The sequence below is a fragment of the Lepidochelys kempii genome, chromosome 11, assembly GCF_965140285.1.
Source record: "Lepidochelys kempii isolate rLepKem1 chromosome 11, rLepKem1.hap1, whole genome shotgun sequence".
NCBI classification, from domain to species: Eukaryota; Metazoa; Chordata; order Testudines; family Cheloniidae; genus Lepidochelys; species Lepidochelys kempii.
This window is the reverse complement of record NC_136390.1, coordinates 64,713,875-64,739,280: the sequence shown is the minus strand read 5'-3', so window position 1 is coordinate 64,739,280 and position 25,406 is coordinate 64,713,875. Positions and strand designations below refer to the sequence as shown.

General features: G+C 42.2%; 1 protein-coding gene across 22 annotated transcripts in view; it reads right to left on the bottom strand.

The window, feature by feature from the left end:
* MAP2 (microtubule associated protein 2) overlaps window positions 1-25,406 on the bottom strand; it is a 341,433-nt gene that overhangs the window by 40,460 nt on the left and 275,567 nt on the right. For 9 of the 22 annotated variants that reach the window (XM_073306661.2, XM_073306670.2, XM_073306672.2 and 6 more), the window contains 5 exons: window positions 15,336-15,581; window positions 8,920-12,777; window positions 8,462-8,668; window positions 7,943-8,077; window positions 3,239-3,300 (listed from right to left, as the gene is read on the bottom strand). In XM_073306661.2, the coding sequence (XP_073162762.1) occupies window positions 3,239-3,300; window positions 7,943-8,077; window positions 8,462-8,668; window positions 8,920-12,777; window positions 15,336-15,581 (4,508 nt within the window). The remainder of the gene's footprint in view (window positions 1-3,238; window positions 3,301-7,942; window positions 8,078-8,461; window positions 8,669-8,919; window positions 12,778-15,335; window positions 15,582-25,406) is intronic. The other 13 variants (XM_073306679.2, XM_073306681.2, XM_073306682.2 and 10 more) reach the window with 6 other exon arrangements.

Below are 25,406 nucleotides of genomic sequence, written 5' to 3'. Positions count from 1 at the left end.
TGACTGGAGATACTTTAATATGGTGAATGTGTTTCTAAAAACACTGCTTTTATGTACACATATTCTGCATTGTGAAATATTTATTATTTTGCTATCTGAAGTACAGGGAGGCATATAGCTGATCAATGGCACGTCTGCTTTAAATACAAAGTAAATAACTTTCATAAAACTGTTCCATCGTAGTGAAGTGTTCACCTAGTTAGGCATGCCTCCGTTTTTGGGTGCCCAACTTGAGATACTTTGGGCCAGAGTTACAAAGGGTATTTAGGTGACTCAAGATGCAGAAAGTCAGTGGGAGTTAGGCACCTAACTCACTTAGGCACTTCTGTAAAGCCACTAAACATCAACTCATGTTTTTAGGCATCTAAATGCCTTTGCAAATCTGGCCCCTTGTGCCTGATTTTGAGAGGGTTGAAGACCAGCAGTTTGGGTCCCACGGTACTTTTATACCCTCCATCATTATAGTATCTGACCATTTCTGTGACTTCTGAGCACCTCATAAAGACTAATACATTTATCTTCACAACACCCTTAGTAGGTACAATATTAGAGCTGGGCAATGAAGGCATAAGAGGGGCAGCATCTGCCTCTTTGCTCATACTGAGTAATATCTCACTCCATGAGTAGCTGCATTGTGTAAAGCACATCTAATTTGGATCCCAAACACAGCCAGGACAGGGTACTGCAAAATATCTTCCTGTCTTTAAAAGGGTACGGTAGTTAAGGAGAAAGGATGGTCTTGTGAACCACTCTGGGACTCAGGAGGTCTACGCCTCACTCTGCTACAAACTTCCTTTGGCACTGTGGTGTGAGGTACTACTTAGCATGAATAAGGGTGGCAAAATGTGACCCAAAAAGATTAACTGAAATACGCACTGGAGCCCAACTCAGTGCTTTATCTGCAATATCATCCTCTCTCCTTGACTGTCCAAGATGGGAAAATATTTTGCAAAATCCTGTCCTATCTGTGTTTGAGGGCCAAACTGAATGTACTTTTGCTTTCGAACAAATGCCCATTGAAGGCCATATGCTACCTTCAGTTTCTGGCAGAACTCCTGCTGCTGGAAGGGCAGGCTGCTTATGTGGGACCGAGCAGTATGTGGCCCTTACAATAAGAATGACCGTTTTGCAATGGTTAAGAGATTGCCCAAGATGAAACACAGAAATGTCATTTTATACCAGAAGCCAGCTAGGGAAGGGGCCGTCACAATGCATACTTCCTAATATGAATTAGCCAATGTTCTTAACACACACCTGGGAGAGGGACATGATCCTCCCCAGCAGGGTGGAACTGCTTAGCTTTTCCTGAGCACTGTTCAGAAGTACAACATGTACATTACAGTCCGGTATTAAGGCTCTGCAAATGGGCAACGAGTGTACTCAGCTGCAATTCTACCTGACACGACAGCTGGAATGGAGTTGGGAAACTATTATGAGAAGGCCACTTTGGGAGGGTTGCGCAACACAACACACAGTGAAGCAGGAGGGAAAGCAACAGTAATAGGGGATAGGTGCTTGAAAGGTCAGGATGTGGACTGCCCCAGGGAATTAGGAGAAAAGGCAGAAGGTGGGAGGGGTATTTCTGGAAGAGGATGCACTGGGGACTGAGAAGGAAGACAATAGTGGAAGCAAGAAGAGGATAGATTTCAGCTCTTTGCCCTAAACAACTGACAGGAAGAAGAAAGAAGATACAAAGACAGGAGACAGACCCAGAGGAAGAATGCACACTGCTTGTTTGTGCCAGTAGCTCTCCAAGGGCACCAAAGGCTTTGGCAACAAGCAGATACTAACTTCTGCTAAGGTGACTATAGACATTTACCTCAGAGGAAAACAAACCTCGCTGTTGACCCAAGCAGGAAGTCAGTATATGCATTGTGACCTATATTTCTGAATGTTTGACTGAGAAATATCTACAGATCTCTCAACAGTGGCTAGAAATGGGCCAAAATTGTAGCACTGGATCAAATACTCATTTGGGGAGAGTTCAGAGCTGGATTTGGATCTAAACTGGCACATCACTCATGATGGCCACAAATTATGTAAGCTGTTGCCATCATCTTCAACATTATTGATTACAATATCATCTATTATTATGGGCTAAGCACTGACAGTGTGGTTAGCACGTTGCATGGTCCCTGCCCCAAAGGAGCTTACAATCTATGTAGACAGACAAAACAAATCGGGCATAAAACACACTGTGAGATCCAGGAGTACGGTTCAATCTTGGAGGTCTTTGTTGTGGTTGTTGTTCAAGAATGGGTGAGTCACCGGAGTACTACAGTTGTGAGCTAGCACATGTGGACTTCTTGGAGAAAGAGTTACACAGTGGGGATTTGAAAGAAAATAAGTTGGGCACCTGGAGCGCTGGGATGGGAAGGGTATATGGGCAACATGTGAGAAGGGCGGGAGAGAATGACTAAAGGGGAGGTGGGGCAATACTCACTGGCGGGCTGGAGGGAGTCAGAGGTGTGGCGTGGATGACAGCAGAGATGTAAGTGGTGGTGTAGGCTGTGCTGAACCTTGAAGGTGAGGACGGGAAGTTTGACAATTTTGTTTAAACCTAACATTCTAAGATGGAGAGTGGTCCAGGACATGACCTCAGCTAAGCCAATCAGGAGGCACATTTGTATATGAGATGTCATTGGTTAACATTTTCCAGAAATCTGTGACCTCTGAGGAGAAAAGCAATAGAAATGAAATGACTCATCACAAGACTCTTTTCAGCCAATCATGAGGCAGGATTTTCTTCTTGCATGTAACAATCCAGCAAGATAACAACAGTGGCCAGATCATCAGATCAGGTAAATCAGTGCAGCTCCAGTGCGCTCCAATGGAGCTATGCTGATTCACACCAGCCGAGGGCCTGGCCCTAAATGCTTCACAATATTAAACTTTATTGTAACTCAGAGGCTGTGTGTCAACAGTGGATTGAGGGACTGTCTTTTGTTATATGTTTATACAGCACCTAGCACAATGGGGTCCTTGTCCATGACTCCTAGATGATACAATACTACGAACAATACATAATAATAAAAAACCATTATCAAAAACTATATAATTATCTATTTTTGTAATTCAGGTGCTATGCAGGGAAAGTGGCTGTAATAAAAAAACGAATATGACAAATGAATTCTAAAGGGAAGGCACAGTTATCTACTGAAATTAAAACAAAACCACCCGAGACAGGACAAAAAGGAGTTTTTAGAAAGATGAATGACAAGAGGAGTATTTTACTCACTGAAAGTTTTTCCTTTGCTTGTTTAAATACACCCGGAGCCTGGTTTGTTTCACCACCAGCCGCTGTTAGACCCAAAAACAAACAAACAAACAAACCCCTGATGGTTAAAAATAATCATTTTGAATTACAGGACACCTTCAGTATAATCAATTGTCTTTTAAACACCGTGCAAAGCAATGATCTGGTGAATTACTGTATGCAGTATACGCAGCTGCCTTAAGAAATAAAAGAATACACGTTACCATATTTGTGATAGTTACAGTTAATCTATTAATTCTAGCCAGCAAATTAGAATTATGTCCTCCTCTTCCTAGTGGTCTAGGATTGAGAGCCAAGATTTTTGAGGAGTGACTTGTGATTCTGGGAGTCCAACATGGGACACCTTAAAGGGGCCTAATTTTCAGAAAATGCTGAACAATTGCCCTCTGAATATCAGGCCCCTTTAAGGAATCTCAAGCAATCTCACTAACCAACTTTCAAAATCTTAGCCAAGAACCCTGAATGAAAAGACACCGATTCACTGCTGTGTATTCACTCCAATTTACACTGCTATAATTCCACTGATGTCAATACAGTCACACTGGTATAAAAAGAAAAGGAGTACCCCACCTTGATTATCACTACAAAAGGTCCCCCTCCCTCACCCCCGCTCTCCTGCTGGTAATAGCTCACCTTTCCTGATCACTCTCCTTACAGTGTGTATGGTAACACCCATTGTTTCATCTTCTCTGTGTATATAAAATCTCCTCACTGTATTTTCCACTGAATGCAGCTGACAAAGTGAGCTGTAGCTCACGAAAGCTTATGCTCAGATACATTTGTTAGTCTCTAAGGTGCCACAAGTCTTCCTTTTCTTTTTGCGGATACAGACTAACACGGCTGCTACTCTGGAAACTGGTATAAAAGTGGAGTAACACAGAGATCAATCAGACCCTGAGACTTTAGTTTAATATCTTACTATTCAAGCACTTAGCACCTATCTTCTTTCAGCGTTATCCTGTGGTTCTTGTCTGATGAAACATGATTTAAGTCACATTTGAGGTGACAATGATATCGTTTGACTTGGACTCCATCCTAGGGGAAAGTCTAGAAGCTGAGGGGCATTTCAGAAACTTGTGTAGTAAGTGTTCACCATGCTGTTACTCAGGAAGCTACGTGTTATGTGAAATCTAACTACTAGTGAAATCCTTTGCCATAGCACAGTACTGGACGCGGAGTGGGCATAGGAGGAAGATTGGGTGTTCTCTTAGCTATAATCACTATTTTGTTCCATCTGTGAAACCAACCCCGAAACTTTGTCCAGGGTAGCAAAGATGGGTTTCCCCTTGACCTTGAGTTGTCCCAGCACATTCCCTTGCCTGTAACAGTGGTGTGGTATTCTGCAACCAATCTCCATTGTGAACAAGGCTGCCTTTCCCACTCAATAATTTTGCCCTCTTAAATAACGTTTGTCTTGTTCTTTTTCTTTTATTTTAAATTCAGGGAGTAGGAGAGAAAGCTTGAGAGAGAGAGAGAGAGAGAGAGTGGGAAAGAGAACTGACAGTTTAGTTCTGCATTTATAGCTGAACATGTTCAATAAAACCCTCTTGCATTACATTTTACCACATCTGTTACTGTTGTTTTTTGGGTTTTAAATGTTTCTCCTTTTTCCGTTGGTATTTAACTCCAACTGCCTGCAGCTATGAAGTAAAGAGCACAGTTTTGTGCTTCTGTGACTGACTTACCTGAAAGCATAACAACTCCTCCATCTGAGCAAAACACCTGGATCATGACGTCACACTGTCCCTTCGTGCTCCGCTACCAGTTTAATCACACAATAAACATATTTAAGACAAGGAAGACAAGCCTAATGCATGTTTGCCCCAGTTCAAAGGCTAAGCAACTGTGCTGGCCACCCCTATGACATCCATGATATGATGTCACAAAGGCAGCAGTGTCTTCTGACTTCAGCCAATCACACAAAACGATGGAAATTAGGATAAAGTTCAGATGATCAAATAAAACTGTCTTTTCCTTCTGCCTTCTTTCTCTTTTCATGTTCCAAGGAAGGAGCATCTTTTAATAATCATAATTACTGAGAATCCCACTCTAGAGGAGACTGTGATTGCCATTAAAATAGTCAGCTTCTGCCCATAGTTACTACACAGTGACGTGAGTTATTTTCTGTCCCTTGAGATTCTAGGGAAATACTGTGATATCTCATTTACTGTCTCACTCCATGGTAAATGTGGACACAATTTTGACGTTTTAATGGAGACACCTGTGTCCCATACGATTACTCTTTGGACAAGTTTCATTTTTAATGCTCAGAAAAGGCTAACATGGAAGTTTTTGCTGCTTGGAATGTGCTTGGAGTTACACTCTGGGGCATTTGTGGCTAGGCATCCAATTCAGCTCTCACTAAAACCAAAAAGAAAGCTTACACTGATTTCAATGGGAGTAGACACTAGCCTCAAACAAACTGTTTTACATTCATCAAAAAGGAAGAATGGAAAACAGACTTCTTGGTTTACACCATTCAGCTAGGAAAATATACGTCCCCCTCCAGCTCCCAGATCCTGAAGATGCCTGGGGATGGATCCAGACCCTGTGTTGGTTAGGTGCACCTGATGGGTGTGCATATTTAATCCTGGATGCCTACACCCCGGGGGCAAGTCTATGAAATATCCTTCTATGCCCCCTTACCCCCCGCAGCAGCAATCACTGGAGTGACTGCACTGATACAGAAAAGGGGAGGAAAAAGAAAACCAGGCTTTCTGTGTGCTGTCTTGTGATTTTTCAGCTGTCTTGAGGATGTGCCAATGTTAGGTTGTGGGGACTTTCTGTTCATTCAGTGATTGGTTCATGTTCGTCTGCTTTACAGATGAGCCCAAACCTCAAAGTTCAGTTCCAGACCAAAATTATGCCAAATTTCAGATCTGGGGTTCTGGTTCAACCCATTAGAAAGGCCATGAAATTTAATCTGATTCAGAATTCTCTCAAAGTTTGTTGATGTTTTGGACGAGGGGTTTTTATTTGATCTCAACTCTTACTGCTTGAATAAATTTGGAGTTTGTCCTTAAATTATATTTTCCACTTTCGCTACCTGTTGGGTTTGTTTTTAATTTGAGTGAATTCCTTTATACATTACAATGAGGGGCAGATAGCACTACCTTGGGCCAGAATGAGTGTGTCTAAGCGATGGGCAGGCTTCCCCCTGTTTTTCTACTGGCACACCTCAATTCTGACTAGAAGGCCACAGGAAGAAATTTTGTTTTTTGAGGGTTAGTGGTAGCCCATGGGAGGGAACAATAGCAGTATACATAAGAAAGAGGTGTGGATATTAGCAAGACTGTAAATCTATAAAGCAAATGCTTTATGCCATGAAGAAACACCTCACTGTTTTAGCCCTAAGCCTCCCTAAATCGCAATCAAATCATGCCAAATAGTTAAAAATTCATTTATGACCAATGCAGGATATGAAACCTGGCCTACAAAGGTGAAGGACTAAAGCATTAAACCAACTTGTGCCACCGAGTCCCTAATCCCACAACACACTTTGGGTTCTTTGAAGAATCTTTGAATTATGGGTCACATCTTCTGGTCTCATTAAGCTGTGCTTTGTGAAAGAGAAGAAGTGGGGGGCAGAAGTGGGTTTAAGCCACCTTTACTCTCCCAGTTGTGGTCTGGAGCTAGTTGGAGCACACTGGAGACTACTCTAATTTATATCTTGCTAACCAAAGTAATAAACATAATTTTTAACTTCTGAGCCAAGAAACGTAAAAATATTTCCATTTTCAAATATTATACCCTGAATGTAAACTACTGAGGCATGGTTCTCCTCTCACCTACTCCAGTGTAAAAAAGGAGCAACTGCATTGCCGTACATGGAGGTATCAAACTGTGTTATAGGAAAATTATGTCCCATCCCTTTAAAAAAAAAAAACAGAGAAGTCCAATACTTCTCTTTCCACCCGAATCTGACAGTGCATCAAGAATAATACTGTGAGACTGGAGTGAAGATGTTCTAATTCTGGTCTTCTGAATAATGACATATCTATTTAGATATTGTGAGAACTACTGGTTGTCTTTCTCTCATCTTCTCCTATCAAATACTAAGATTTTGAAAACCATTTTTGCTTGAAATGCATTCGTCGTTTGACTCCCAGATTTCTTCTCTCTCAGCGTCGTACTCTGCATTCCAGATTCTCCCTGTGGGTTTTGGCTTGAAGTCATAAACATCAGTAACAGATTTGGAAGTGCCAATGCAGATAAGTATAAATGAGTAATATACAAGTCTTCTTATTATGCATGAGAGAAAAAAAGCAAACTAATGGATATGTACACCATGGCTTACGCTGTCAACGCTTTCCCACCATATAAATTCACCCCCAAATAAATAAATAAATACAAATAATGAAAATAGAGATTCCTACAACACCACATTCAAGCACAACGCCAAGATACAATCACGGCACTTGGAGGGCCGAGCAATGACAAGCATACATGATCATGGCCTCTGCCAAACAAACAGAGAAATAAAGAAATGCCGAAAAAGAAGAATGACACAAAACACTGAAAAGTGATATTATTCATGAAGGTTGATATTCTCAGAGAAAAAATGAAAATAAAAATACAGAGAAGCTGCTACAGCCATGAGATTTAAAAAAAATAAAGTGTCTATGTTTGCCAGCCACATTGCATAACTGAACACAGCACAGTCACCTGTCTGCTTCCGTTTAACACAGGAGAGATGAGTTGGTCTAGTATATTTGATAGCAGGTTTTAAAATGATTTTCCTGGAGGGAGAGTGGGCCTGAACTTCAGATTTTTTAGCAAGTTCAGCTTTCTTATACACTGCTATGGACAAGAAAACACAAAAGCACACAATCAGGAAAAAAGCCCAAACAGTTTTACATGACAACAAATCAACCATGGGCCAGACCCACTGCTCTGTTCCTCCAGTTTGATGCGTTAGGTCGCACCGGACTGAACTAATGAATTCATTAGTTTGCAGAGACGAAGGAGTGATGCATTAATCCCAGATGTGTTGCCTTGTCCGCCATATGGGCATAAAGCTGGAGTAACAGAGGGGTGAGCCTAGCACCTTGTTTTGACGTAATTGTACAATGTCTGATTAAATAGTATTAGTTAGTACTATCACAACATTCAACTTCTACAACAGAGTAACCTGGCAGTACTGTACAAAAGCAAAAATATGGTAATAGTGAGTGTTAAATGAACCTTTTTTCCTTCTCACTTCATCTCTGGAGAGTGTGCTAGGTTCCTTTTTAGCTATTTTTCTTTCAGGAGTAGAAATCCTGCCTCTCCCAGTTTTAAAAGGTTTCTCTTTTTTATGCTTATCGAGAGATGATCTTCGCAATTCTCTCTCTGCTTTCTCCTCTTTAGGAACAGTCTCTAACTGTTCTGTCATGATGCTCCTATCATCATCTGTAGGGTCAGAGCAAATTATAACAACAAACAGAAAATTAGTAACAAATGTTAACAATGCTTTGGTGGAGGGGCAAGAAATTTGAAAACACAGCAGATCATTTAAAATAAAGGGCAGATTATTTTATAACGTTTCTGAAATGTGCAGAAATTATTAATTATTATTATTTATTATTATTATTATTTTGCTTTTTAATCATTATGGTTTGTTGGGAAGCAAAAACATTTTTTAAAAAAAGGATAATGCACACCTTGAGTATCCGCCCACAGGCTGTCTGTGTCCATGACGGAGTCATCGATAGTAGTTTCATCTTTGTAATCATCATATGTCTCTGTCTTGTAATCGGTTAGCAGGATCTCCTCCTTTTCGGGTGAAGCAGGAGCTTCTGGCGAGCCCTCTTTGGGCTCTGCCTGGATGTCAGCGGGTTCCTCTATCTCCATTTCCACTTCCTCTTCAGGCAGGGAGTCCCTTCTTTCCATTTCTTCCTGCTGTGCGGCAGCAAAGCGCACACTGTGAGAGGCAGATTCGCCCTCATCCACAGTTGTCTGCACCACCGTGATGAAGTCGTCCTCAATTGTCACAACAGACTCAATAACTCCTTTCAGTTCAGGCACTTCTTCTGGGCCAGTCTCCGTCGGCACCTCTTTTCCAGCAGGTGCTTCCAACTCTATTTCTTGGTGCATGTCTGCCATGAGTCGATGCTTATCATCGTCTTCTTTTTCTTCTCCTTCTTTTTCTTCATGCTCTTTGCCTTTTAAAGACTCAGATGTTAAATCACACAGTAGCTGCTCTGTGGTTTCTGCAGGTCTCACAGCTATGTCTGGAGTTGGCTCTTTAATTTCGTCTTTAGGCTGTGGTATGCTCTCCATTTGGATGTCAGCTGTGTCTTCTTGCACAGAGTCAGCTTTTGAAATGGCAAGCTCGATGGAAGGCTCTTCCCTTGGCAATTGTGATGTAATCTCTTCTTCTGATAGAGGTGGTTTCTGAGGTTCTGTTTTGCTGTCATCAGGTTTCAAAGATTCTCCACTTAAGTCTTCTTGGATTTGATCATGTTCTCCGCTAGACTCGTAAGATTCTTCTTTATCTACTGCTTCCTGATGCACCAGATCAGGCTTAGGCACTTTCTCCTTAATTTCAGACTCAGACAGTTTGGTGCTGTCCTTCATTTGAGTAGGCTCAGTTGCTGAAAGAACATCGGCCTCCTTGGGTTCTTTGGGCAAAGAGGCCAAGTCCTTTTGCTGCTGCTGAGCTTCTCGGGCTTCAAGCTCTGCTTTTTTTACAGAATCTGTGTCCTGCTTTGAACCAGCGGCAGCAAACTCACTGACCTCAGTGTGTAGCTGAGTCTGGTATTCTTGGTCAGCTTTCCTGGCAGCAACATCCATCTCGTGTTTTATAGCATCATAGTCTGGCCTGTGTGGTGTTTCTATCTCGGCTACCTTTGGAACCATGCTAAGAGACTTTTCCTGCTTCTGAGTCAGTAAAGAAACAAGATCTTTTTCTTCTGTTACCTCTTTTGTTAATGCTTTGTCATAGGCAGTGTCACTCTCTGGACCAGCTACATGAAGTTTATCAACCGTACCTTCTTCTTTCATTTCTAAAATTGCATCAGGCCTTTTTTTCTCATGTTTTGTATCTTCAAGGGAATAGATTTCTTTGGAATCAACTTGTTCCTCACTTTTTTCCAGCACAGTATCTAGCTTATCAGAACCTTTTTTCTCCTGCTCGAACTCCCTTTCCAGAACGGTTGGGTCACTGGAGATGTTTGGACTCAGGTCTTTTCCACCGCTGAATTCTTCTTTAGACTTTTCAGCTGCTGCCAACTTCACTTCTATCAAAGAGAGGTCAGCTGCCAGTCCTCTTTGCATTTTTTCATCCCTGCCTTCATAAAAGGGGCAGATTTCACCGGTTAAGCTCTCGCTGTCCTGGACTGGCGAAGGTAGTGGGACTGTGTACTTATTGAAAACACAGTAGCCTAAGTCTTCTAGCTGACTTTCAGCTTTTAGTGTTATGTGGTTTTCATCAGTCAAAGGAGGCAGGGAAGCACCACTGTCGTCTACAACAGCATCAGAAGGAACAGATTTTCTTTGCGCCACCTCTGTATCAGCACTCACAGAAGCTAATCTAGACCTTGTGCCTGCTAGGTCTAACATTTCAGGCAAATCAGGGGCCATTACAGCCCCATTTTTGTAATAATCTTTAGTCAGGAAGGGCGACTCACACAAGGATTCAACCTGAATATTTTCTTCTTCCATTGCTTTTTCCTCCTCAATGTTTTCATCTTCCTCTGTGCTATCTATTGGGAAACAGGGGGCTCTCTCTAATGCTGGGGTGGTTGCTGGGAAGTAATCATCACCTTCATCCATGCTCCCACTAGTGTTTGTTAGAATATCTGAAGCGAGGGGAGAGAGATCCTGAGCACGGCCAAAGCTGAATCCTAGTGCTATAGAATCTAGACAGGACATTGGCAGGTTAATTGACATACTCCTCTGTTCTATTGCAGATCTTCCCCCAAGTCCTAAGCTCCTGCTTAGAGTCAAATCATCTTTATTTTTACTATGGATCTGTCTCTTATCCCCATACACTTTGGGATCAATAGTGAACATCCTTTCCTGTGGAGAGCTAGGTTCCTCAGACTTATCTGATGGAAAACTCTGAGCAAGAGTACTATATCCTATTTCATGAGCAGGGACACCTGACGGTTGATCTGTTTCTGGCTGTAATTTCTTGTCTTCCTTTTTAGATATTAGAGGATCTGCATGATAAAGTTCATATGCACTTTCCTTAGTGTCACTAAGTTCATAGTAATCACTGCCTTGCTGCTGTATGTCACTTTTTGTTGCTTCCTCTTTCAAAGCAGATGTTTCAAAATACTTTGACATTCCTGACCTATCCTCCTCTACCTGTATTTCATGAGTAGCTGAATCTGAGATATGGAATGTATCCTCCTTAGCATCCTTTTCAACAGCTCTGTCTTGACGAAGTTCATGAGATGGGCTCTTTTCACTTGTTAACCTTGGTGCATCAGGAGCTTTTTCTGTTGTTTTAGATAACTGAGCTGTATCTATAGGTTCTTTTGGTTTCTCAGGAAATGATTCATGGCTTAACTTGCCAGTGGGGGTCTCTGTGCTCTGCTGCTCTTCCTTTTTGGCATCTAATACTGCTGAGACCCCAGTTAGATCAGTCTCTTCTTCTGCTTTGAGACCATCAGATGACTTTTTAGCTTCACTAACAACGGCTTTGTCTGGAACAACTATTTTATCTTCCTGCTCTGCATAAAGTTTACTATCATCTAATACTTTGGAGGGCTGCCAATCCAGGAAGCCAGATCTGTCCTCCTCATCACTCTCGTCCCTTGTCATGTCCTTTTCTTCCCCCCAAGTAGAAATTTTCTGGATGGGTCTTTCCTCTGTAGTTGGTTTGGGGGCATCTGCAGCCATTGCTGAGACTTCTCCTTCCTCTGGCTTTTCTGTTTTGTCTTTGTGGATCTTTTCATCTTTTGAAAGATCTTTGGCAATCTCTTTGTCGGTGGACTCTTGTTTTGTTTTGCAACTGTCTTCAAGTTGTGATTTCTGTGGGACAGTCACTGGAGTTTCTGAAGGAGGTTCACTTTTGGCAGCACCAGACATGTCAATTCTAGATTCTGAAGGCAAAAGAGCAAGATTACTCTTCTGGCTGTCTGTAAAGTCATCTTTATATTTCAGGGGTATAGCTTGGCTAGATGGTATCTGGGTATCTGTACTCCTTCCATCTGTTTTACTCTCCTTCGGCAGGTCAGCTGACAAGTCCCTGTGTCCTTGAGATACAAGAGGCTCTGCAGTTGAATCAGCACCTGGGTCTGCAAAACTTACTTCCCCTTTCTTTTGCAGATCTGCATCCAAAGTCTGTCCCGACACAGTTGTATGCATTTTCTCTTCTTCTTTGCCCCGTGCCTCCTTTTTATCTAGAGTCTCAGTTTTTGCTGGCTGTGGAACTAAGGCATCATGTTTAGATTGCTCACCAGTCTTACTGTCTTTCTCTGACTCACGTTCCTTTGTGTCTAATGGCTCAGCTGTGAAAGGGCCTGTGCCCTCCTGGTCACGGATTTCCATCTTCGAGGCTGTAAGTAAATCTGAAGTAGTTTGGTTGGGTTTTATGACAAATTATTTAAAACACTTATAGGCAGTCACTTAGCTTACATCAATATCTTGGTACGATTAATGGAAGGGAGAGGGGAAAATATGCAAACATGCAGCAATGCTATTCAGTTAGAAATTTGTTTTAAAGTGTTGCACTCTCCTCTCGATGAAGAAGGTTTCATAAGTGCATTAATGATGATATGAGTTACACATATAAATCTGTCTCCACTGAAATGAGAAATATACCCCTTTGTTTCATGTGATTTCTTCATACTCATTACTTGTAACAGTAAAATCGTAATATTCCCCAATTAATATTTCAGTGCTTTGCTAGACTCTGAAGTCAATAAAAATTTTGTTTTGGTAAATGTCTGCAAGATTTGGCCAAGTAACAGTATCCTTGTATATGTGCTTGAAATACACAGTCTATGCATTTATATAATACTACATCTCTTTTTAAATTACGAGTTTTTGTGTATCTAGCTTAATCAAGGGAAATATTAAAATGCACAGTACATGGGCTAAGTATAGAACAAGGGCGCTCACTGACTAATATCACTGATCTTTTACATTTGCTTTTTAGCAAAAAAGCAGAAAGCAGGTTATTCTCATGAAACTGACCTCATGCAACATGCACGGGATGTGAACCTGTTTGTATTTCCAAAGTTGCAAGGCCCTGCTTTCAGAAATGCAGAGCACTCACAGCTCCAAATGAAGTCAGTGGAAACCATGGGTGTTCAGCATCACTGAAAAATAAGGCCCTGGATTATTTTAAAATTAATCAAAATGTTACTCTGACATCTGTTACGGCTATATTCTTAGCATTGTTAATATTCTTTGGTAACATTTTAATATATAAAAATTTATGGATGATTTATTAGTAGTCAATAGATTGATCTTTCCCTAGTGCATTATGAGACAAGGATAATGAAATCTATGCCAGAATGTGTTATAACATTGTCTAGTCTATAAAATTATGCATGTTTCCAGAATGTGCTGCAACAAATCTCGGGCAAACAAATATGGATCTCCTTACTCACAGAAGTTCTCCAGTTGAAGCCAATGAAACCATGTGACTATGGCACACAGGTCTGGGCCCTTTATTATTTTTAAAGCAATTTGAATTAATGTGTTCATCATTATATAAAATATTTAGATAGGTTATCTTTAGCTTAAAATATTAACCACCCTTCTAAACATTGTAGGTAGCAAGTAAAAACATCCACAACTGTCATACTTCTTCCTCCTCTCTATTTTTAAAGTTTTTGTGGTGTTTTGGTGACGGTGGTGATTATTTGCCACACATATAATGTGCAAAAGCAATGCCCATTAGCTGATTTCACTGTGGTTTCACTGAGACTTTCTTCACCTATAGCACTGTACCTCTGCTGGTAATGCTGATGCACACACTACATGATATTAGCAGACACAATACCAAAGGAATTTCACTTGGCTCAACTGGGCCAAATAAAATGACTGGGACAAGCTTTTTTGTAAACACAAGCCTCCAACACCCAAAATCTCTTAATTAGGAAGTGTATGGCTCATCACCACCTCATACGCAATGTAGGATTTATCCGATGAAGTGAGCTGTAGCTCACGAAAGCTGACGCTCAAATAAATTTGTTAGTCTCTAAGGTACCACAAGTACTCCTTTTCTTAATGCAGTCTATGCTTCCCCCTGAAACAACTGATGAGAAATACTGTCAAAAGGACAAAACCTGAAGACTTACTTCTTACTCAAGCAAAACTATTGATTTCAGTTTGATCAAAATTATCGATAGTTTTGCCAAAGCATTTTAGGGTTTTACCCTAAGTGCCCAATTCCACACTTCATTACAAAGGCAAAAATCCCACTGGGATCGATGGGAATTGTACCTGAGCCGGTTGGGCCATAAACTTGTAATAAGCCTAAAATAAATGAAAACCCAAAGTTTTGGCGACGGTCAAGGCGGGAAGGGAAGGGGGGGAGCTGATTGCAATGAATGGTGAGGATATGACATAAGAAGCAATAGCCTTACGGAAACGAAACCAGAATGCACGGAAGCATAAATAAATAATAATACTGCACACAGCAAGCAAAAATATTTCTACAGTTTAAGCCTCTTTATGTCATATTCTAAGTCAATAAATCTCCCCCTTTTTCTTCTTCTTCTTCTTTTTTTTTTTTTTATAAAAGAAAACCAGATGGATCTCTGCACCAAAAAGAAAAAAATGTACATACATAGATTAGCAATGTGACTGGCAAACACATCTGAGATGGGGGGGAAAGGCTGACGTGGCGGTATCAGCTTAGCTGCAAAGCACATTGTATCGTGGCAAAGTAAAAAAAAAAAAAAAATCAGGAATCAGCGACAGTGGTGGGAAACCATCTGTTATACAGCATCTATGCAAATCGGGTTACCCCATACATACTCGTCAAGCATAATAACAAGAACAATAATAATAATAAACGAGAAGAGGAGGAAATGGAGCAGCCGTGGAAAGCACTGGAGAAAGCAGGAGAAGAACTCATTTGCAGCAAACACATGCAATCCGAAGGAGGACACACCTTCCTCAGCCAAGGAAGGTATTTTTGCCTTCAGTGGCACCTCCTCGATAACTGTTATGCTCTTCCCGCTGGGTGCCACGCTTGGCACACTGTCTTCATGATACACTTTGGCCTCCGAACCAGAATCCAGCCGGCCCGCTGTCTGCTCTGAAGGCTCAGCAGGCCCACTGTCTTTCCCCAGCTCCTTTCCAGGAAGAGCTGCTGGTTTCTCTTCCTCAGCCATTCGACTCTCTACTGTTTCTTCTTCTTGGGGGATGGAAAAGGAGGTGACATCAACACAAAGTACAAAGTTCAGTAGGACTGTTCTTACAGTAACACTTTCAGCTCTATAGGTGGGCTAGATAGCCAACCTCAAGGCAGTGTCAGCTTCCATCCCATTTCAAGTGCTGGGGGAAGGGGGGAGGGGGAGGAGAGTGAGTTTGCCTTAGAACGAAAAAGGATGTATTATTTTCTGGTTGCCAAATTGTGTTTTGCATGGCAATGCGTAAGGCATAACAGTATTGTTTGCCTCCTTGAGAAGCATGTTTAGGTTGTAAAATGAGAGCTGAAAGTGTTTTACAGACCTGCCCTTCCAACACGGAAATGACTGTAGATCAGACATCCTGAATACTCATTGGAAATGGAGATGGTGCTGGGTGATAGATGGCCGTGAAAAGTCTGATGAATCCACGTACTCACAAAGTGCATTGAAATTTTTGATAAATGTGCTGTTTTCTCCAATGCAGGAAGTAACTCCTCTCACTGACTTTGAGGAAATTGAGCACTAACTGCCTAGTAAGTTAACCTACTACAAGGCACCCAATTTGGTGTGGTGCTAATATAATTATATTAATATTAAGCATATTTTTGGTTCTTCTCTTGCCACAGCAGAAGAAGGCTGAAGAATGATTAATGAACTGTTCATTATGGGCCAGACTCTGGCATTCATACTCAGGTTGAATAGTACCTTACCCCATGATAAAAGGATACGATTTTGCCACTGAAGTCACGGATTCTGTGATTTACCAGACCTCTGTAAATTCTGCCTTCAGCTTCAGCCCCCTGCTCAGGCAGTCAGCCCTCCACAGCAGTGGGCCGCAGCTCGGGCAGTCAGCCCTCCTGGAGCAGCGGGGCTTGGGCAATCAGCCCCGCTCAGCAGCAGGGCAACAGCTGTCAGCCCCCCACAGCACTGGGGCAACAGCTGTCAGCCTCGGGTGTCGGGGCCCGGGGCTTCCGTGATTTATTGTTTATTGCCCACATCCTGCCCGTGAATTTTAATACAAATCCCTGTACCAGAATCTTGACCTTACCCATGAGTACTCCCAATGATAGCAACTGGGATTATTCAGGCCTCAGTTCGGCAAGTTTCTTAAGCACATGCTTAGTAGTCCCATTGAAGTCAACAGGAGTACTTGTGTGCCTTAAAGTTAGGCCCACGCTTAAGTCCCTCACTGAGTCAGGTTGAAGTAAGGTGCTATTGAACCTGAACAACAATGATTGTATCTGGCCCTGTTTTACTGATGCTAAACCTCTCTGTAAAGAAGTGATTTTTCTCCTGAGGCTGGTTTGGGAAAAAGAACTAAATTTTATGCCTTTATAAATCACAAGAAAGAATGTGTTCACTAGCCTGTGAGGAGAAAATAGTTATCCAAAATACAGCATTATTAATTAAAATATAAAAATGAAATTAGTTATGTAATTCATCTCAAATTAACAGAAGTCAGAAGATTCGGAATTAGAACTGTAACTGTCAGGTTTCAGAGTAACAGCCGTGTTAGTCTGTATTCGCAAAAAGAAAAGGAGTACTTGTGGCACCTTAGAGACTAACCAATTTATTTGAGCATAAGCTTTCGTGAGCTACAGCTCACTTCATCGGATGCATACCGTGGAAAGTGTAGAAGATCTTATTATATACACACAAAGCATGAAAAAATACCTCCTCCCACCCCACTCTCCTGCTGGTAATAGCTTATCTAAAGTGATCGCCCTCCTTACAATGTGTATGATAATCAAGTTGGGCCATTTCCAGCACAAATCCAGGTTTTCTCACCCCCCCCCCCCCACACAAACTCACTCTCCTGCTGGTAATAGCCTAGGAGAGTGGGGTGGGAGGTGGTATTTTTTCATGCTTTGTGTGTATATAATAAGATCTTCTACACTTTCCACGGTATGCATCCAATGAAGTGAGCTGTAGCTCATGAACGCTTATGCTCAAATAAATTGGTTAGTCTCTAAGGTGCCACAAGTACTCCTTTTCTTTTAACTGTAACTGTGTCTTTCACCAGATCATGGTGTCGAGGTGTTGCAGGGATCTTTAAGCATAGGTGTGTGTTATCTAACATAAAAGTGTAATATATTGGCACAATAAGGGCAAGTTAATGACAGTGTTCAACTACAAAATCTTTATTTCCTTGCTAAAATACTTTACTAAACTTTTTTTTGCTTTGTTTTCTTTTGCATTTATCTCTCTTTTTAAAATTTTAGATCAAAAATGCAAAGGATCCAATTCTCAACCTCATTTTTATGTAACGTAACTTCATTGCTATCACACAAATAACATGGCTGCAGAATAGGTGGAACAAAGTGAACAATTTGGTCCAAAGAAAGTATAATTAGCTAAATGTTATAAATAACTAACTGTCAATATTATAGATCATAATGGCTCTTTCAGTATTATTACAGCCCATCATACCAATATTATTTTGAGTACACAATTAAAAAAGAAACACTACCAAAACAAAAGTTACATGAAATATCTTCTCATATGTTTTTACATTGGGGAAAAAACTCCTACTCCACCAAGACCACAGATTTTTGCTTTACTACGGAGCAAAATTTTACTACTGGGTTACAATCTCCAAAACATGAGGTTTATAATGGAAACATTTATAGAATCTTAATATAGCTGCACTACTGGGTGTGTCTATATCTGCAGAAAAAAAGATGTTCTACTTGAATGGACAAGCATCTGTATTTTCAGATGTAAATAACCACACACACACAAAAGTCAAGTACTAGTTCCACCTAAAAATATATTAAAACACTTGACTTTTCTATTAATTTCCCCCCTTTCTAGGAAATAGATTTACCTATCTGATCCAATAATATTATAATATTCAATACACTTTTCAATATCAAGCTAAATTCTCTGATGTGGTAAGGTCGTCACTGACATGATCTCCTCAGTTCTTCTCATATGTTTCACTGAACAATTACAGATATTCAGGGCTATTCTTCTGTGACTTAAACCTCTGTAGAATGTCACCATTCTTCAGATTCAGTTTAAGTCCCAGGCTAATTTAGCACAACAGTGTTGAGTGTGACATTGTCTATTTGGTCTTGGCTAAGAAGCCAACACCCTTTTCACTATCTGGAGTAGGAACTAACTCCAAAAAATTAATTCCACCCTTCTTCAACCCTTTTGATAAAATAATACAGCTAATTTTACTCAGTGAGGGGCTCAACCTAATAAGAGATGGGATACAGAATGATTGCAACGAACTTTCGTAAATGTCTATCTTACATGCCATCTTGTTGATGACCAGATAAACACATTGTCAGCTGGACACGTGGAATATTGGTAAAGACACCGTAGGTCAAGTTAATCCCTGTGAAGTCAATGGAGGTACACTAAGGATGAATCTGGCCTCCTTTGCCCTACCTGATGAATCAAAGGTGATCAGTCATTTTCTACTGCTGTCCCAGTGGATGGGTGTTGTTTTTTTCGGTAGCATTAACAACTGGCTTAACTCAGGTATCAAATGATAGCCTACTTTCCACACTTTCTCTGGTAGTGATCCTCTCACAAAAGGAGAAGGAACAATTTATACTTTTTTAAAATTAGCTGCTCCTTTCACTACAATAATCAAGGCCATTTTACTACAAATTATGGACTAAATTCAACTCCTGTGAAAGTGGCTGCATCTCTGTTGGCCACCATGGACTTGGGTCCATTTATAGCAGTGCTGCATTTGCCTCTAATGCTGAAGCCTCCCCTTGGGGTGTGTGGGTTCCAGAGAGACGTCACCTCCATGTGAAAAAAAAATATCCAAAAGGCTCTCTCCCACAGAAACAAGTTACTTGAGGCACAATAATGTGATGAATATCATGTAGCAGGATGGAAAGGAGGAAGAACAAAGAGGGACCATGCCTGGTTCACCTTCATTGCGGCCTAACAAGGCCTCTGCCCTCTGCGCTGTAGCACTGGGGAGTGTATTAGAATCAGTCCACTCTGAGCTGAACAAAGGGTGCTCATAGTACTCCTCGTCTGAATTGCACGGGTCATCAACAGGCACAGACACTGAAATGGAGGGTGCTAGGTGTTTACGCCTCTCCCTGCTGGCAGCGGACCTATAGCATGGGCAGCTGTGTAGAGGTCCCACCTTTTCCTCAGCCCCTTCATCTACAAACAGACACACACAGGAAGAAACTGCAGGGAGAACTGGACAGACAAAGATAAGACAAGACAGGATGGACACATGCACAGACACATCAAGCTGCTATGTCAGTGGTTTTTAACCTTTTTTCATCTGAGGACCCTTAAAAAAATTGAATGGAGATGCGGACCCCTTTGGAAATCTTGGACATTGTCTGTGAGCCCCCAGCAGTCTGTGGATCACAGGTTGAAAACCACTGTACTATGTCATACCATGGAGTGGATGAAACCAGCCATGCTAAGCAATGGAAGACATGAGGTTTAGATTTATTTAAGGTATTGTTTATGTATTTATTTCCTGTCTCTCTTAGTGCCTTTAATAACAGTACCCAAGCATCAAACATATCAAGAAATTCAAAATCACTCAGTTATAGAAGGGCAATATGCTGCACTCAATCCAAAATTCACAACTCGTATTGAAGTCAATGGAGGTTACAAACATAGCTAGAGGGTAGAAGGTAGCCCTGGTGTATCCCAGGACTGAGCTGTATAATCCCTTCATAAATAGCTGAAACTTTTGAAAGTATAAAATCTAAAAAGCTATTTTCATTTAAAAAAAAAATCAATTTACTGTACTTTGGCAGACGCTGTTTTTTGTTTTTTAACCCTCTGCAACTCCTTTCAGCTAGACATTCATGAATGACACTTTAACCTAAAGAAAGAAAGTTGTTTTAAGCTGGTGGCTATCATTTCTGTGCTAAAATCCTCCCACGTACACCTGCTTTTCAGCAGTTTCTTTTAGAGTCCATTCCTGCCCTATATATTGCTTTGCCATGTTCCTATAGCCTACCTGGCTCTCCGCTGGGAGTTTTCCAATGCACTGTAATGAAGGCTTTATTTATCTCCCACTGAAAAGTTAGAGTGTAGTGTATCAGCTTAGCTCAGCTACTGATAGCAAGAGGAGGTTCCATGCAGTTTCTAGTAACATAGGTTAACGAAATAACACAGCTGCAATAAAAAATAGCCAACTATCCAACCTATTAAATGGAACAGGTGCATAGTTTGTGGTGCACACTGAACATGAATGAACTCACGAAGAACTAAAATGTTCATTTTCTGACGACTAGAAATTAAGTCTTGGGTTGACCATCCTCTGAGTGTGATAGCTAGTGACTTGTTGACCACTTTATTCATAGGATATACTCTTCAGTCCGTATCTGTAACTACAGATTACCTGTTGGATTTTCTGCCAGCATGAAAGTCGCAAAATAATTTCTTTTTCTTCTCCTTCTTTGATATAGAGTCCTGAACCCAGCCCCCACCCCGCCTCAATAATGAAGAAGTTAATCAAGCCACTTAAAAGTTTCCAGATCTGTGTATCTGAGCACCCCAATGTCGAAAGCAACACCACCGTGGCTGCAGAGTGCTAATTCTGGCAACGACACCTAACCTGAGCGAACCCCTGAAGTAAGAAAAGCAAATCTGAGAGAGGAATGCGCATGAGTCGTGACCCACCCCAAGATATCTATATTAGTTATTATTCCACTTTCGGCTGCAGCGTATTAATTTACCAGTCCCTGTAATCACGAACAAGCTATGTCCTTCCATTTACGGTATATCACTCCCTTTTTATGGAGATGAATAAGTGCGGACAGAAAAGTCAGATATAAAGGCCAGACTGCAGCTTTCAGTCACATGGGCGAACACTTATGCACCATTGGCCGCATTGACTTTGGTGGGTCTGCTCACCTAAGGGAGGGCTCAGTGATGTGAGGAAGGGTTATATAATCTTGCCCTAGGAAGGTTACTCTTGAAGAATGTAGCCAGGAAGAGGTAAACAATAGGGTAAGGAGGAAAATATGATGTTTTGACCAAGGACAATCTGGATCTTGACCAACAAGACAATGCATGCAGATAATTTTTGCAGATAAAATGCGACAGTATTTAAAGTATGTTTGTGTTGTATGCCCTCCTTCCCCCATTTGGCAACAAGCTACTGATCTCATATGACGTGCACTTAAAAAATCCGGGACTGATTAAGGTATCCCAGCTAAGCCGTGAGAATAAAAATTGCCTCCTGACTCAGTTTGCTAGTGAATGCTACCAGACAGCAGATGCGTTCCTTGATGTGCTTTGGAGACAGCACATGCAACTGCTGGGGGAATTCTGTTCCACTGTATGCTACAGAATTCATGCCCCCTGCAGACTCCTTTGCTTCCCCACAGAAAAATGACTGACTGGGAAGCAAAGAGAAGCTGCAAAAGCAGCCACGCACCCCTCCCCAGAGTGTGGGCGTGTCATTTCAGGCACCCGGAGCAGCTGGTGGAGAGGTAAATCACCATAGAGGAGTGGGGGACAGGGCTAGGGACTCCACAGCTAGTGGTTCCTACCCTGTGCCAGGCTCAGCTGCTACTCCCCGCTGGGCTGGAGGTGGGGGAGGACAGGACTTCCTCTTCCCCTGCAGGTCAGACTCACCCCCACAAACCTCTGCTGGCTGCAGGAAGCTCCACACTCCCCTCCCATGCTTCCTGCCCCCATCACTCCTCAGCTGTGGGGGGAGGGATCACTGTACTGGGAGCTGTTACCCCGGTCGCCCAACCCCCATGCATCCAGACCCCCTCATACCCAGACCCCCACACTGAGCCTCAATCCCCCACACCCAGAACACCCCACAAAGCCTCCCATACCCAAACCCCCACACTGCTGCACCTCTCCCCTCAATCCAGAGCTCCCCTGCACCCAGACCCCCCATGCTGAGCCCCACCCCAGTGCATCTGGACCCCCACCCCATGCTGAGACCCCTGTACTCGAACCCCCACCTTATGAGCCCCGTACCCACTGCACCTGGACCACCCCTCTGAGCCCCAACCAGCTACACCTGGACTCCCACCCACCCCAGCAAGCCCCACTCCCTCAGCACCCAGACCCTCCCACTGAGACCCCACACCCAGACCCCCACAACCAAGCTCCATCCCCCACATGCAGATCTCCCCTGCTGAGCCCCAACCACCTTCACCTGGACCCCCAGCAGCATCCCATTGCCCCTTTACCCAGAACTTCCCCAGTGAGACCCTGTGCATCCAGATCTCCCCTGCACCCAGACTCCGCACTGAGCTGCCTGCAGACAGATTGCCCCACACAGAACCCTCTCAACCCACACCTGGATTCCCCCACACTAAGCTCCCTCTGCACTTGGATCCTGCCTTGCTGAGCCTTCCCACGCACACCTATTGCGCCTGGCTTTGGGGAGCAGGCAGGACCCTGGGGTGTTTCTGGGGCAGGCCCGGGCCTTGCGCTATGTCAGGGTCAGGTGCAGCCTCACCATAGCCTGGGCAGGGGCTGCAGGGTGGTCTCCCACCTCTGTGCAGCCAGTGGTCCGTGTTGCCCCCTGCTATGCTTCGGCCTCCGCATTTAATTACTGACAAATAAAATTTGCAGAATTTGAAAATATTTTTCACAGAATTTTTATTTTTTTAGTGCAGAATTCCTCCGGAGTAATGACATGCACAATCAGACATGAGCACTACTCCCTACGTGCAGGATGGGGCACATCTGGCTAAGCAGACGGAGAAGTGGGATGCCAGAGTTTTTTTAGTCTCAGGTTGGATGTGCTTCTTTGTCTATGTACGCAGAGCTTTGAGATGCAAGGCAGCAGCTTCTCTGGCACGAATTAAGTAATTACATTTCTCTTGTCTGCGTGAGTTTTTAATTGTTCCAGGCTCTTTTACAATGGGAATTTTCCCAACCTGGTACACAGCTTGGAGCACATGTTGCTGTCAGCTACATATGTGCAAGCAGTTATAGTCAGAGTGATTGCATCCATGTAACTGAGATCAAAATGACAGGTTTCAGAGTAGCAGCCATGTTAGTCTGTATTCGCAGGAAGAAAAGGAGTACTTGTGGCACCTTAGAGACTAACCAATTTATCTGAGCATAAGCTTTCGTGAGCTACAGCTCACTTCATCGGATGCATTTGATGGACCCGATGAAGTGAGCTGTAGCTCACGAAAGCTTATGCTCAAATAATAGTCTCTAAGGTGCCACAAGTACTCCTTTTCTTTTTGAGATCAAAATGTAGCCCATCAACTGTAAAACACATAATAAAGTTGTCTTCCACAAACTGCCACATATAGCCTTATTAAGGCATATGGTGACATATTCCTTGACTCATAGACTTTAAGGACAAAAGGGTCCATCATGATTACCTAGTCTGACCTCTTGCACGTCGCAGGTCACAGAACCTCACCTACCCACTCCTGTAATAGACCCATAACCTCTGGTTGAGTTACTGAAGTCCTCAAATCTTGATTTAAAGCTTTTAAATTACAAAAAATTTAACATTTATTCTAGTTCAAACCAGCAAGCAACCCACGCTGCAGAGAAAGGTGAAAAACCCCTATGGTCTCTGACAGTCTCACCTGGGCGGAAATTTCTTCCCAACCCCAAATATTAGTTAGACCCTGATCAGGGGGTGAGACCCACCAGCCAGACACCTGAGAAAGAATTCTCTGTACTAACTCAGAGCCCTCCCAATCTAGTGTCCTATCTCTGGGCATTGGAGATATTTGTTAATAGCAGACACAGATGGGCCATTGTAGGCAACCTCATCATACCATTCCCTCCATAAACTTATCAAGCTCAGTCTTGAAACAAGTTAGGTTTTTTGCCTCCACTATTCCCCTTTGGAGATTGTTCCAGAATTTCACTACTCTGATGGTTAAAAACCTTTGTCTGTCTAATATCAAGTCTAAACTTGTTGATGGTCAGTTTATATCCATTTGTTACTTTAAATAACTTCTCTCCCTCCCTTGTGTTTGCCCCTCGGTGTATTTATAGAGATCATATCTCCCCTCAGCCTTTGTTTTGTAAGGCTAAACAAGCCAAGTTCCTTAATTCTCCTCTGATAAGGTAGGTTCTCCAGTTCTCTATTCATCCTAGTAGCCCTTCTCTACATCTGTTCCAGTTTGAATTCATCTTTCTTAGACATGGGAGACCAGAACTGCACACAGTATTCTGGAGGCGGTCTAACCAGTGCTTTGTAAAATAGTAATAATACTTCCCTATCTCCACTGGAAATACTCTCCTGATGCATTTTAGGATTGCAATAATCTTTTTCACGGCTGCATCCATTTGGGGGCTCATAGTCATCTTGTGATCAGCCAATACACCCAGGTCTTTCTCCTCCTCTGTGACTTCCAGCTGATAAATTCCCAGATTATAATAAAAAATTTTGTTGTTAGTCCCTAAATGCCTGATCTTGCGTTTGGCACTGGTAAATTCCATCCTACCTCTGTTACTCCATTTTTCAAGGTCATTCAAATCTCACTTATTCATCATATGGTTGATTTATCACACAGCATTTCAGAGGTAATCTCATTCAAAGACTATAGTCAATAAAGAACAGAGAGAACCTGTTTTGTCATTAATTGTACCTCTCCAGTGACTCTTAAAACAAGTATTCTGTAATGCACTGAATGCATCCAATGAAGTGAGCTGTAGCCCACGAAAGCTTATGCTCAAATAAATTTTTTAGTCTCTAAGATGCCACAAGTCCTCCTTTTCTTTTCGTAATGGGGAAGTTACACTTGTTTATTTATTAAATGTGTATTGCTCATCAAATCATCACATGCCATCAAAAGCATATGACTTGGAGTTGCAGCTACTACCTCAGTGTATGATATGCCACTACCATCGCATAAGGGGAACATTGGGGAAGA